Source organism: Cicer arietinum, chromosome 4 (genome assembly GCF_000331145.2).
Source record: "Cicer arietinum cultivar CDC Frontier isolate Library 1 chromosome 4, Cicar.CDCFrontier_v2.0, whole genome shotgun sequence".
Classification (NCBI taxonomy): Eukaryota; Viridiplantae; Streptophyta; class Magnoliopsida; order Fabales; family Fabaceae; genus Cicer; species Cicer arietinum.
The window spans coordinates 11,454,137-11,468,957 of NC_021163.2; the positions used below are offsets into that span (position 1 = coordinate 11,454,137).

The 14,821-nt window shown below is 30.1% G+C and overlaps 1 protein-coding gene across 2 annotated transcripts; it reads left to right on the forward strand.

Moving 5' to 3' along the window:
* Window positions 1–5,056: 5,056 nt before the first annotated feature.
* Window positions 5,057–14,050, forward strand: LOC101496526 (uncharacterized). Of its 2 annotated transcripts, none has more exons than XM_004496418.4 (7): window positions 5,057–5,894; window positions 8,576–8,654; window positions 9,250–9,395; window positions 10,932–11,055; window positions 11,203–11,391; window positions 12,522–12,593; window positions 12,696–14,050. In XM_004496418.4, exons 1-7 carry the CDS (start codon window positions 5,491–5,493, stop codon window positions 13,518–13,520), a joined length of 1,839 nt encoding a protein of 612 aa, XP_004496475.1. In that variant the 5' UTR covers window positions 5,057–5,490; the 3' UTR covers window positions 13,521–14,050. The 2 variants fall into 2 exon arrangements, with proteins under 2 accessions (XP_004496475.1, XP_004496476.1); XM_004496419.4 differs by having other exon boundaries at window positions 5,062–5,894; window positions 11,206–11,391.
* Window positions 14,051–14,821: the final 771 nt, after the last annotated feature.

Below are 14,821 nucleotides of genomic sequence, written 5' to 3' on the forward strand. Positions count from 1 at the left end.
AAATAATTTATATATTTAAATATGTTAAATTTTAATTTTTTTATTTTAAGACAAATTAGTAATATTAATAAGGAATATGTTTAGAAAAAATAATAAATGAAAAATTATTTATATTTAGGGATAATTTTTTTTCCCAAATGGTTCTTATGATTAGAGATATATATAATAATATGTAAAGTTTAATTAAAACTACATTCAATTCGGATGTTGAATAATATAACTAGTTTAAGTTAAGGGTTAAAGTTGTAAAAGAGTAGAAAGACCAAAATTACAAAATTTAAAATTCAGACAAACTACTAAAATATTAATTTAACTAATTACTATTATTTATAAGTTACACTAAATCCGAATTTAAATTACAAGAGAAGTTACTTCATATGTTCTCACACATACACCACACACACAATAAATAATATATATATATATATATATATATATACATATATATCACGTGTTTTTAAGTAAATGATTTTCTTCATCTAAAAAGTAAATAATCTCGTTTAATATGTTCAAAGTATTAAAAATAATTAAATGTATTTTTTAAATTGTGGTTCACGAAAACTTATTCGATGAGAGAAAAATTTATTGAAGAACAAAAATCTAAATTATTATAGGAATAACAACATTAAATAGAGTTAATTAACTTTTATTAATATTCAATACTACAAATGTAGATTTTGTTGTTGTTTATATTCAATACTAGGGGAAGTATGTTGAAAATATTATGTCAGCTATTTTCTTAAAAAATAGTAGCAAAGAAAAAAATATTAATCTTGTCTCACAATAGATGTTACATTTGTAAACAAATAACTTCAAAATAAATATTGTTTTTAATTTTTAATATCTTATTCAATTAATTTTATATTCATCATCACCCACAAAGTCATTATATTTTACTTTACAATTATGATCAAACCCTACAACATAATAATATTTTCAATGGTAATTTATAAATATATATGTCAATGCTCTACGAACTTTGAGGCATACGCTCTAATAAGTCCCATAATGAAATTCATCTAAACTTTATCCTATAAATACATACTCCTTTTAGTCACTATTACAAGTAAAAAGAGTCTAAAACATTAATCACCATTGTAAATAAAAGTTAATTATTTCTAAACAATTTAATGTTGTTACTCATAATATATATTTAATCAAAAAATATTTAAAGCATGTAGTTGATTGTTTGATATTAAAAGAAACAGTTTACTAAATTTAACTCATGTTTTACATAAAATTTAAAAAATTCATTTTTCTTAAATGAACAATAATATTAATTACTATATTTCTCTTTAATTATAAGTATCATTTAAGAAAATAATATATCTTACATATACACATTATTTCAAATTACTAAATGTATTTATTTTATATTTTTTCAAATACTCTGTTAATACTACTATATATTGAAAAGAAATGTCAAATATAATATATTAATGTATAAAGAGTATTTTAATAATTCCTTATTAATAATACTATATATTGAAAAGAGAAAAGTCAAACACAATATATTAATGTGTAAAGAACATTTTAGTAATATTTTCATATAAAATTGATACATTAAAGTTTTTGTGTATTAATTTGAGTATATGTGAAAAAAAATAATAATGTTTATAATTTGGAATAAAGATAGTGTTATTAAACAAAGTTTGTACCTAAATGGGCTTGTGGCATGCATTGGTCTTACATTTTTACTTACACAATATTAAATATAATATCGAGAACTAACTTTAATAATGTATTTTCACTCAAAAATTCCATTACCAAAAATTAACTTGTAATAAAATAAAGTGTTTCTGATATTGGTTGAGCATCTCGGTTAGTTTATAGTAGAAGTTGTTGTGGATGACATCAGAAAAATAAAATAAAACAAAAAACTTAACAAGTTCAGTGTATGGGAGGATCCGGTGGATCCATATCAAGACAGGTTGACATCATATTCAAAAAATAATGTTGTAAATTCGGTGTGAATAATTGAAAGTAACTCCACGCCAAGCACAATAGTATTAGTAGGCACTGAATAATGGAATTTAATGGAGATTGGGCCCCTCTCTTGTTGCATCTTGGACATTTGGTATTCTAATTAAAAACATGTAACTCAAACCAATGTCATCTTCATGTTTCTGTTGTTTTGAATAAAGTATTAAATTCATTCTCCCATATAATTTGAAGCGCCCTTTTCTTACCATATAATATTACTGTAATTTGCTGATAGGTCCTCTTGTCAATTCGCTGAAGCCACATTTATCAACTACTGTAAAATATTAAATATTTATTAATAAAATTAAAAAAATAATATATTATTTAAATCTTGTTCGTGTTAATGGTGTTAACTTACATATTTTGTTTAAATTCAAATTTTCAAATTTAAAATTATATTGTTTGAATATAAATTTGATATTTTATATTTGTATGAATTAATTACGATATATTTTATTATATTTTCTAAGATATAAAAATATATTAAAAAGACAATTATCCTAAATAAAAGTATAAAAATAATTTAAATAATAATACATTTTAAAAATTATAACTTTACATATATACATATATATTAATTGATTTTTTTATTTAAATTATTATATATTGAATCGGAAAGAATTGTTGATCTAGATTGAGTTTAATCGAACCGAATAGAAATTTACTACAATTGAGTGTAATTTAATTTTTAGAAGAAGAAAAGAAGATTCAACAACAAATAATTGATCTAGTTTGATTTTATTTTACGAAATTTGAACAATTAGAGTGGATAACTAACAAATTAATTTACCTCGGTTCAATTAAATTGATAATTTTAAAAATATGAAAAAAAATTAGTTAAAAAATACTTTTTTTTCAAACATAGTATAAATTTTATATTATAAAAAAAAGTTATAATGACATAAATAATATATATATATATATAAATATATATATATATATATATATATATATATAATGAGAACAATATATTTTTAAAGATAACACTACTAAAATATAATAGTTTAGTTTAGGTCACGAATGATTAATTTTGAATAACATAAAATCAACGCTCGAATCAAGTTCGTGTGTGGTTGATTTAGTTTCAAATATCCAAAATCAAACTAAAGTAATTGATTTGGATTACATATTTACGTTCACTTACTATTTGATTTGGTTCTTACATTCATAACAATTAATATTTATTTTTTAAAAAATTATCACAAAATAAGCATTGTTTATAGTTTTCAATATAATAATAAATACTTTTTTTGAAAAACATTTAATGTTAATGTTAATTTAGGAAAAAAAATGTTTCAAAATTAACATATTAAATGGACTCTTTAGTTTTGATATTTTTTTTCTTTATCTACGGTGAATTAATAGTATGTAGTATGTATGTCGTATCAGATAATGATTGCATTTTACATTTGTAATTATGTGAAACACAAATTTGAATAATATTATATTTGTTTTGTGCGTTAAACAAATTTTTAATTCATACAAAATTTTACTATTTTGTTAATTTCTATAGAAGTTTTAAATATATTAATTTTAATTTTGTTTTTTGGATTTTATTTTATAGTATGTTTGAGACATTATAAATATCTTTCCCAGAAAAAACAATATTTTTTTTAACAATTAAATATGATTTTTTTAAACTTTTTGGGCTTAATTTATCTTTTCTTAAATTTTTAAATTTTTTGAAAGATAAATTTTTATAATGATTTACATATAATTGTAAAAAATTATTTAAAAATTTAAAGATACACGTAAGTTATAAAAAATTAATATGAATTTTTTAACTAAAAAGTTAATAAATTTTTATTGGCTTAAAAGTAAAATATTAAATTTTATAAAATCAACATTTATTTTAATTATTCTTTTATCTGTGATTAATTTTTAATATGTTATTGAAATGAACAAAAATGACATTTATTATAATATAAATAAAGTATCATTACACTATTATGATTATAATATTTATATATTAATATAGATATTCATTGGCTACAAGACATGTGGATATTATATTATTTATTGTGAGCAAGATTGTGAATAGGTTAGCATCGAAAGTACTTTTAAAGCGTATAATGTAATATTATCGTTTTATCTCTTTTATTTAATTTTTTTCTTATCTCTATTATTTTATACTAAATTAAAAACTTTAAGAGATAATATACTTATATACTTACCTTAGAGGCTTTGTTGCTAGATTATTCTATTTATCTATATCTAGCGCTGAGTAATGTATTCATGAATCATGAACTTGTTATTACAAGTGATTCACACTATTTTTATTGGTCTTTTACAAGTAATAATTTGTGAACTTTATCATATTTGTGTATAATAAACTGACATAATTTATATTGATTCAATAGATGATATATATATTAATTAAATTAATATTATTTAAATTTCAATTATAAAAATAAAAATAATTATTAATGTCAAATTTTCAAAACAACGTCTATTGTTATAATTTTTAAACATTTTTTAGTGTAATAGATTAGGGTCCATATCAAAATTTGCACATGTTATTATATTTGTTCTTATAATTGTTTGAAAAAGGTAGTTAGTGTCATTTAATTATCTTAAAGCATAATAGAAAATAATAATTGTATTTTAAAAGTTAGTTCAAAATTAATTAAAGAATAATAATATGAAATATCGTCAGAGTTGTTAGCATTTATTTATATTTAAGACTACTGAACATAATACTTGATACCAGTATTCAAGAAAAGATGAAACATTTAGTTCATGTTAATGTTTTACAGCAATAAAAATTAATTATAATTAAAAATTAATTGAATGTAAAATAATTTATTTTTAAATATATTTACATAAAAATAAATTAAACAGTAAATATTCGGTACATATAAACTCAAAAACAAAAACTATATTTTGCAAAAAAAAAACCTCAAAAAACTATATACCAAAACATATGAAAATCATGTTATACCTTCAAAATTAAATTTTCCTCTTTCAAAATTGGAAACAAACATGCCCTTAATAGTAAAAGCAGAAGGACTTTTTGTTTCCTCTCCGTTAAAGCAAAGTATCACCGGTTGCTAGTGTCTACTGACTACTACTAAATAAAATCTTTAAATCCAAAACTGAGAAAGTTCCATTCCCGACAGTACCCTCATCTGTTCACTTTAATTATTCACCTTAGTACCACTCCGCTACGTGTTTAACTCAGGGTTCATACCGTCATTTCACCATCATTACATCTACAATAATTCATCACCATTCATTCTAACACGACACCGTTTCACCCACTCATCGGCACCGTCGTGGTTTAAGTTTCACCTCGACACCTCCGCCTCGTTTACAATTTTCATTTCCATTTTTACCCCTCACCAGTTCTCCAAATTCTAATTCTTACCAACCGCTGTTCAATTCAATTCGCCAGAAACTCGAATCCAAAAATATTCAATTTTCGATCGTCTCGAAATGGAACCCTAAAAATCACTCCCTTAGGGTTTTTGCGATTTTCCGGGATTGAAGGTTTTGATTCTTCCGGGAATGGCGGATCGAGGAGAAGACGAGGATTTGCAAATGGCGATTCGGATGAGCATGACGCCGGAGCCGAAGCGCAATAAGCAGAGAGACGAAGTCACTGGCGTCGTTTCGGGGTCGCCGGAGGAGTCACCGGAATTTAAGACGCGGAGAAGGGAGCTCATGGCGGCGGCTGCCGAGAAGCGAATGGCAACTGTCGTTAGGGTTTCTCCTTCGCCTTCGACGCCAGTGGTAGCTAAAGTGGGGAAGAAGGGCGGTGAAATTGGAAAGAGAGATGAGGTGATACCTTTCAGAAGGGAGGAGTCGAGTAATGCACTGTCTATGGAAGAAGCTAACAAGTTATTTGTTATGGTGTTTGGGAGTGAAGTCTCAAAGGACATTCTAGCACAATGGTGCAACCAGGGAATAAGGTAGTTGCAGCTGCTTTTGTTTGTTGTTTCTTAAAAACCTAAACCTCTGTTGCATTGCATTGTTTTTGTCGTTTTGAATCAGGATAAGCATATATTCACTGTCTATTTGTGATTGGTTTGTAGCTCAGTCTGAATTGTTTCTTATTCAATATTGAAAACTCTTATGACTTAAATGCTACGCTCTCTCTCTAATACTATATATAGCAAAATTGGTTATTCTGGCATTTGAAATAGCAATACATTACATGGAAATTGTTTTTCTGGAACCATTGATGCCCAAGTAATATATTCATCTAGTACTTAGAACATATGATCAGTTTCCTAAATCTGATTTAATGGGTTGAGTTTCGGTGATCATGCAAAAAACACATGGAAAATAGTTTAGAAGTAATGAGAATGGAGTAAAAGTGTTAGGTGTCTATTAGGCCTGTTGGTGATAGGGATAAGTTAGTTTGTTAAGTTAGTTGGGATGAGATAGTTACTAGAAATAAGAAACGTTGCCTGTAAATAAAGGAGAGTGCTTACCTATCTTTCAAATATAATACCTATTAGCTAGTATCAGACCTCTCACATCCTAAAAGCATCACATGGTGGCACGAGAATAAAGGTGTAGAGAGATCTTGTTGTGAAGGATGGACCCAAATTCTTTTAAATTCAATGAGCACCTCAAGAGGAAGCAATGAATGGAGAAAATTCGAAACTGGCCAATAAGCCAAGAAGAGTAAGGCTAGTAGAACACTCTCCATTGGGGAATTCACGTGAGACACAGTACATTATGTGGTGTCTCATTCTTTATTTGAGGAGATCCATTCTCAAAGTGGTGGAGTCTATATGAATTTCACCCAATAATAATGTGATGGAAAAAGTTTAACTAACATTTCTCAAAAAGGAACCAAAACAATAGTAGGTGGAAACATTGGTGTCTCAAATGACAGTGGCTTGGAAGCAGGTAACAAATAAAGAATAGGAACACAAATTCAGAAAACTAAGAATCTTTGAACTAGAAGAAGAACCGAAGTGGCAATCACTGTCTTCTGCAGTTCCGCTTTAAAGTAGACAGCGTGGAAATCCAAAGTGAGCCTAAATGATGCAAGAATCTTTTATTATATCAACTCATGTATTTTTCCAAAGTGAGCCTAAATGATGCAAGGATCTTTTATTATATCAACTCATGTATTTTCCTAGCACAAGCACTTTTGTGAATGTTGAAACAGCAGAACTTTCCATGAAATAATCTGACCCCTCTTAGTGAGAACAGTTAGGGGGCATGTAGGACAGCATTAACATGGATTTAATATAAGTCATGAACTTTTCTCATGACAACCTACTGTATACAAGTAATACATTATCATAGGATGAAACGGGCTTACTTGGTTTAGTTAGTCTTCATGAAATTATAGCAGTGTGGAGACTTGTGAGTACAACCGCGAACTTGTTGGAGAATACTGTAGTATAAAAGAACAAGACTAAACTCTAAGCCTGATTCAATGTCCCTAAAGGTTTACACTTGGAGGCTATAAAGGAGAATCAGTAAGGGGGAAGTGAGGGATGGAAATTAGTTAGAGGAGAGATGGAAGGAATTTAATGTAAAAAGGCAGGGGTGGTTTACGTAGTAGTCATTCACTTACTTTTGTATTTTCCTTTGAGCTGTTACAGCTGGGCTTGGATAGATCCTCCATAGCTGGGAGCTTATTGCTTTTACATTGTATTTCCTTCTCTAAACAATAACACAGATATTTCAGAATTACTGATAGGGTGTTCCTGTCATATAAGTACAAACTAATTATGTTAATTTTCTTATTAACTAAGTCAGTTGATACATGCACAATCTACTAAGGGCAAACCTCTTGACCTAGATCACGATTGTTCATGCAAGGTCTGATTGTCAGAGTTGGATTTTTCACCTTGTCTTGATAAAACTATCTTGGTAATTTTGGAAGAAATTTATCACCATAAAAAGTACCAGCTCTTGAATGATTGCTCGATGGAAGTGGTTTATTAAACCATTGGCTGATAAAAGTGTGGTGGTTCTCGCTGCACGTTTGTTTGCATAATAGTAAAGACTGAATAAAGTTTTTGTTAGAACATCGGGGGCAAAATTAATAAGAGATTTTAAAATGCAGTATTTCTATTAAATGTGGCCATCTTTGCGTGAAATGGGGTGGCAAAATTCCTTGCTATTCAGGGTGATTATGTTCACTTGATGCTATAGAACTTATTAATTAGATTGTGAAGTCTTGATGGTGCTATCATGACTTAATATTGTTTATTTGTTATCTGAGAAACTGTTTTCAGCTTCTACCAGGTCTGTTCAATATTATGTATTGGTATAAGCTTTGCATCTTGTCCTGTAATAGATGAATAACTTTTCTTAGCAACATTTGTCTCTGTGCATCTTGTCCATCACCTTTTTGCTGTAAAACTAATGCTATGCTACACATTTTCCAGTTGTGAAGCATAAATTTCTGAATGGATCAATTTGATTCACTGAAAAATCGAACACATTAAGGATAGAAAAAAACCCGTCCTCAACCGATCATCATCATGTCATATGTTTTATCATATTGTCCTTTTTCTAAAAATTATTTTGTCTTTTGATTTATTTGTTTCTAATAATTCTAAATTCCAATTGGATTATTTGCTTGCTTTTTTTTGCTAATATTATGAAAACTTTCCTTTAGGTTTAGCTCTGATCCTGTAACATCAATGGGCCTAGTGCAGCATGAAGGAGGCCCTTGTGGCGTTTTGGCAGCTATACAAGTAATGATACATTTTTCAATATTGCTTATGAACTTGTGACAAATTATCCATTTTTTAAAACAGTCTAATAAAGTCCCTATCAAGTGATGCGAGATTCCTAATTGGTTCTTGTAGCTCTACTCCTGTAGGGACCTTCTGGATAGTTAGCCCAGCTAATAGTGACCATCAAAGCCGCTAAACTATTGAGACCTTTTCAATGGTTTTGAACTATAAGGACAAAATTGATCTCAGAGTGAAACTATAGTCACTAAAATATTAATTCAGCCTTTAAAATATTAGCAATTGACTGTATGTTCAGTGTAATTTATGTCTTTCGTCTTCCTTTTGTGCTTTGTTTTCCCATGTATTAAACAATATCTTGCTATGCTCATTCATTCACTGTTTTCCACTTTTTTCATTATAGTAATGTAGAACTTGTTGCTTTAGTAATAAAATAAAATATTTTGTAGCTTGTTGGTTCCTGTGCGGGCATGTCTATGAATGTCCATAATGTATTTTCATTTTATTTATTTTTTCTTCCAATATACAATATAACTTCCAAATTATTGTTTTCGTTCTACATTGATTTGAATTGTTTTTCTCTTTAACTTTTCAGGCATTTGTGCTCAAATACATTATTTTCTTCAGTGATGAATTGAAAGAATTGTCACGCATGCCACAAAATCGGGGTTTGGGTGCATCATGTAAAAGTTACTCTGTTCCATATAATCTTTCTTCACTCACTGACAGTGTAAAAGTAAGGTGATTAACTTTTTCCTGATCAGTCATTTGTGTTTAGCTAGGTAAAAATAAAGTTCATTGTAATAAAATTATCGACTTCCATCTCTTGTACATTGTCCTTTGTCCCATCAATTTCTTTGATTTCAAATACTCTGTTTTCTTGTTATCATGAACATGAATGTGATTTGATTCAATTGGATGTCCTTTTTCTTAGTGGCACAATGTAGTTTTCCTTAAATTATGTTTTATACGTTTCTTTCAGTCATTTTCAATCTGTATTGAAATCGTTGTTCACAAATTGCATTTCATTTACAGTAGGAAGTATTAGTCTTTCACCTGACAACATTGAGTCATAACTTGCTTTTTTATCAAATCCGACAACCTTGAGTGATAACTTACTCTATTTATCAAAGGGGGCGTTTGTTTCGCGGACTAAAAAATTATTCCAGTGAATAACTTACCTAGTTATAACATCTTTTTTTTTTTAAATTATATAAAATTCCACGGGCATGTACCGTTCGCACCTTCTCTCATTTGGGGACAAATCCATGGGAATTATGGAAGTTATCTCTATCCTTGAAACCTTTATGCCTTGGAATAGTTTTTTCTCAACCTTCTAACAAACATGGGTTTACTCATTTCCAATCCATGTATTCCCGGGAATACGATTTCTAGACTTGAAACAAACACCCCCAAAGTTTTGTTCTTGCTGTGTATCTGTTGGAGAAAAGTTATTTTCCAACACTTAGTCTGGAATCATGTTACTTATTCAGGTTCCTTTAATTGATACTTAACTATATATATATATATATATATATTAGGAAAATGTATTTCTTAAGGATACTCACTGAGATATTTGATCATCAAGACTGCTAGTGTGGTCTTTTTAAATGTGGTGATTTAGTTTTAGAATGTTTTCTTTTTTTGTTGTGCCAATATGTTACAAGGCATTTTTTGGCCATGAAGCTCATCGTCATCCCTAATTACTTGAAGAGAATCACTATTTGGGAATTCTTGGTAGAAAATAGTAACATTTCCAGTTAGTAACAATTTAACCAAACAAAGTGGTGAACAGTTCAAATAATGTTTATTTTCCCAGAGAATTCCTAAACTATAAATATCCCTTTACTTTACATATTAGGCATTGAAATGGAATGGTTAATGGCTGGTGTATAGACCTGTCTAGAAAGCATCAGATGCAGATTAGAGTCTCTTGACTTTGTTGTGTAACCAAACATGTTTTCATTCTCTTCATCCATCTTCCTTGGTGATTGAACATTGATGGTATACTTGAGCCTAACTTTTATGTTACGTGGGCTTTATTTGCCTGTTTTATTTAATTAGTTAATTTAATTGAATGATGAATTTAGTACAAACACAAGTTATTGTGTTTAGTAGTATATTCCATACATTAGTTTTCAAATGGTCTAAAGATTTAGTTCCTACATAATGTTCTTCTATGTGCTTCTCTGGTTTTTAATATTGGCAGGTGTTGTCTTTAATGGTTATACATATGCTATACTCATCATATATTTCTGTTTATTGTTTCCTTGGCAGAGCTCTTGTAAGGAGTATGGGTGAAATTTTATTTTTGTGTGGAAGTAATAGAAGGGCTGTGATTGCAACTTTGAGCATTCCAGGGAATGATTTTCAGCGTTTTGAAGGAATCTCAGAGGATGAGGTACCTTTGTTATTGTACTCGTATTAGTAATTTGTGCAACATCTTGTTGGCAACAGATGAACTGAATTTCCTATCTTGTTATTGAAGTCTTTTACTATGATTTTCCGATGATATTCTTATATGCTGAGTCGTGTCTTTTCCGATTAGCAGGTTGTTGCAAGTTCACTTAAAGGTCTTTCAATTGAATCTTCCTTAGATCTGCAGAAAGTTCTTAGAGTTGAAACACACACATCACAAACAACTGCTTTGCAGAGGCTTGAAGCAATTATTCCTTTATTCCAAAGTCGTATGGGGGCATTGCTTTTCCTAATCTCTGCTCTACTTTCTCGTGGACTGGTATGTTTTCCAACTTGAAGCTTTGCTATCTACTTCACATTGCATTTTCTAGTCTTTTAGATAGTTATCGCAAGCTTCTTTTAATTTTTTTTCTTAAAGTGCTTGTGGAGAAATTAATCTGAAGTAACACAAATTACATTGCATCAACTATGCAGATAACTTAGATAACCAAAAGCAGGAAAGAGTTGAATCACATTGCTATTGTTTGAAATAGTTTAGGTTGCCATATTCTTAAAATTGTCATGTACTACTTTTTTTCATTGCATGAATATTCCTATAGAAGCAACTAAACGCACAAAACACAAGCAAACCTAATAAATCAGTTTCCCTAGAATACTTAACATATTTTAGAAAAAAGATAATAGAGGCAAAAAGGGCCAATATCTCGAGTTTTTTATTTACTTATTTTTAAACAAACAACTTCCCGCATAAGTTGAGTTCAGTTTCTGCATTACAATTTTTCATAAGCTCTCGTTTTTAACTTCTCCATAAACATATATAAGTTCATAAAGACGTTTCCACAAGTGAATAACCATAAACATATTTTAATTGAGAAGCTCCTACAAGCTAGAAGCTAATCCAAATAGGGCCTTCATGTATGAATGTAAGGTTTAATATTTCCTGTAAATTAGGAGACCAAGCAAATATGTGCTGATTTGGCTTGAACTGGCTTAAATATTTTTGCAACTTGCTGTCATCCCTCATCCCTGCCCCTGAACCAATTTTGTGGTTATTAGTTTTTTGAGACCTTGGATATGGTCCTGAGGTCCAAATGGGTCCGAAAGTGCTGGGTGCTCAATTATACCAATAGGACACTAGCTAAGGAAGTATATTTTACCAATAGGACACTAGCTAAATACTTCTATTTATTGTATAGAAACAATAAACAGATTTCAAGTAGCAGAATAGAAATACAGAGGAGTAGAGCAATGGTTTCCAGTACCTATGCCTTTGGAGTTTTTAAACTTTGAGTTCTTTCACATTCTACGCTTTGTAAATTTTGGGGAATACAATGGTAAATTACACGTTATAAGTTAATAAGGATACTTGAATTTAAATTGGCTGCTGATTGTTATTATGTCGTTAAAAATTTCTCCAGTTAATTTATGCAATATTTTGCTTTCTTCTAGGATTTGGTTCAAAGTGACAGGGATGATCCCAGCCTACCACTGGTTACTGCTCCTTTTGGGCATGCCTCCCAGGTAATTGAAAAATGCTGCTATTCTTTTAAGTTTTATCTGCAGCTCAATTTAAATTAGTTTTAGAACATAAGAGATTTGTCTTTTTCTACAAATCTTGTGCAGGAAATTGTCAACCTGCTGCTCTGTGGGCAGGCTGTTCCTAATGTTTTTGATGGAAGGATGGATTTAGGCGGGGGAATGTTTCTGAAAGGTATATCCCGAAATGTGGAAGTGGGATTTCTCACCCTGCTAGAATCCCTGAATTTCTGCAAGGTTGGTCAGTTTCTGAAAACTCCGAAATGGCCTATATGGGTTGTTGGGAGTGAATCCCATTACACAGTGTTGTTTGCTATTGATCCCAGCGTTCAAAACGAGAATGAACTTGAAGGAAGAGAAACACAGATTCACAAATCTTTTGATGCACAAGATCAAAGTGGAGGTGGCGGCTTCATTAGTGTGGAGGGGTTCCATCAAGTCATCAGAGAAACAAATATCAAACTTCCGGGAGAGAAGCTAGAGAACCTTTGCAGTGCAGGGTTCATTGTATGGAGTGAATTCTGGCAGGTAATTTTGGACCTAGACAAAAACTTGGGAGGTTTGAAAGATTCATCAGGATTGATGGGTAAGAAGGTCTTTGATCTTTTCCATTTTAATGGGATTGCTAAATCAGATTTGAATGGCAGTCAAGTAAATTCTGGTGGTGAAACTCCACTGCAAAGACCCAGGCTCACAAAATTAAGCGTCTCAGTTCCCCCAAGGTGGACGCCTGAGGAATTTATGGCAGATGTGCAAGGTCCATCTGCTTCTAGTGCAAGTGACTCTGCTGGGAAGGACACTGAGGTATCTAAACCAGAGCCGTCTCAACATGCGCCTTTGGTTGACTGCATAAGGACACGTTGGGCCCGTGCTGTCTGCAGCTGGTCAGGTGATCCTCCTAGTATAGTCTGAACGACTTTTTTTGGAATCATTTGTTGTGGTCAAATGGGTTGAGCTGGGAAAGCACAATCAGTTCAGCAAAGCCATCATGAAAAGAAGAGGAGACGAAGCTTTCATGTTTTACTTTGATATTATACCTCGAGGCACATGAAAATAAGGAGAAGGGGTCAACTCTCCAAATTTTCTTCAATATTTGCGCAACCAATATATGATGTGGATTAATGTATTTTCAATTTTCTCTTCGATTTTGTCTTTGACATTCAAGGAGTGCGGGTAAGAGGGGTGTGTGGTATTATTTATGGTGAAGCTTACTTGTAAAATCAATTTAAATGTATTATCGTCAATTAGGAAGGGTTATAGTTTTGGGGGTTTATTATTATTAATAAACGTGGAATCTATTCTTGTTTCTGAATTTGTTGTAATATAGAATATCTTCGAGCTTGGCTTCTGAATAGGAGAAGAGTGAGTATTTCATAAAAATATTTTATACCCTCTGTTGTAGAACATCTCTCTCTGATGATGATGGGCATCTTAATTTTATCTGTGCTGGTCTCACTATCATCAGCAGGTCTGCATGAGTTTAAATTTGTATTTGAAACTTGAAATTGTAGTATCTAGCTCTTGAGAGTCATTCTAATTGGTAGCAATTATGTTCTGCTGTCAGCTATTCCAGCATGACTGTGTGTTTGAATTGAAACTAAGGTCTGGAAGCTATCAAAGGGCGTCCAACTAAAATGGATTTAGATGTGGTTTGTCTGAAATATGTAGAAGATAGTTTTTGTAGTTCATCTGGAAATGACTCGTTTATTATTATTTATAGAAATGGCTCGTTCATTGGATATGAAATGGGTCCAATATGAATCGTATTTTAATGTTTTCCTTCCTCCATTTTTTCAATAATAGATCATCTCCGTTCTCCATCGCTCTAAGTGGCGGACAAACTCATTGCCAACCATACGCTTCTATTATGTATACATATCGCAAAGCTAACCTGCGTTGATTTCTTTACAATATGGGTCACTCACCCTCTTTTGATATTTGAATATATAGCTTGTTCTTTACTTTCTTTAATTTTGATTAACGAGATGAAGTGTTTAAGTAGTATATACACGTGCAAACCTTTTTGAAGTCCAAACAAGCCATAATATCAGTATATTTTTATATAATAATAATAATAATAATAATAATAATAATAATAATAATAATAATAATAATATATTATTATTATTATTATTATTATTATTATTATTATTATTATTATTATTATTATATAAAAATATACTGATATTATGGCTTTTTTTTTCTTTTAAAAA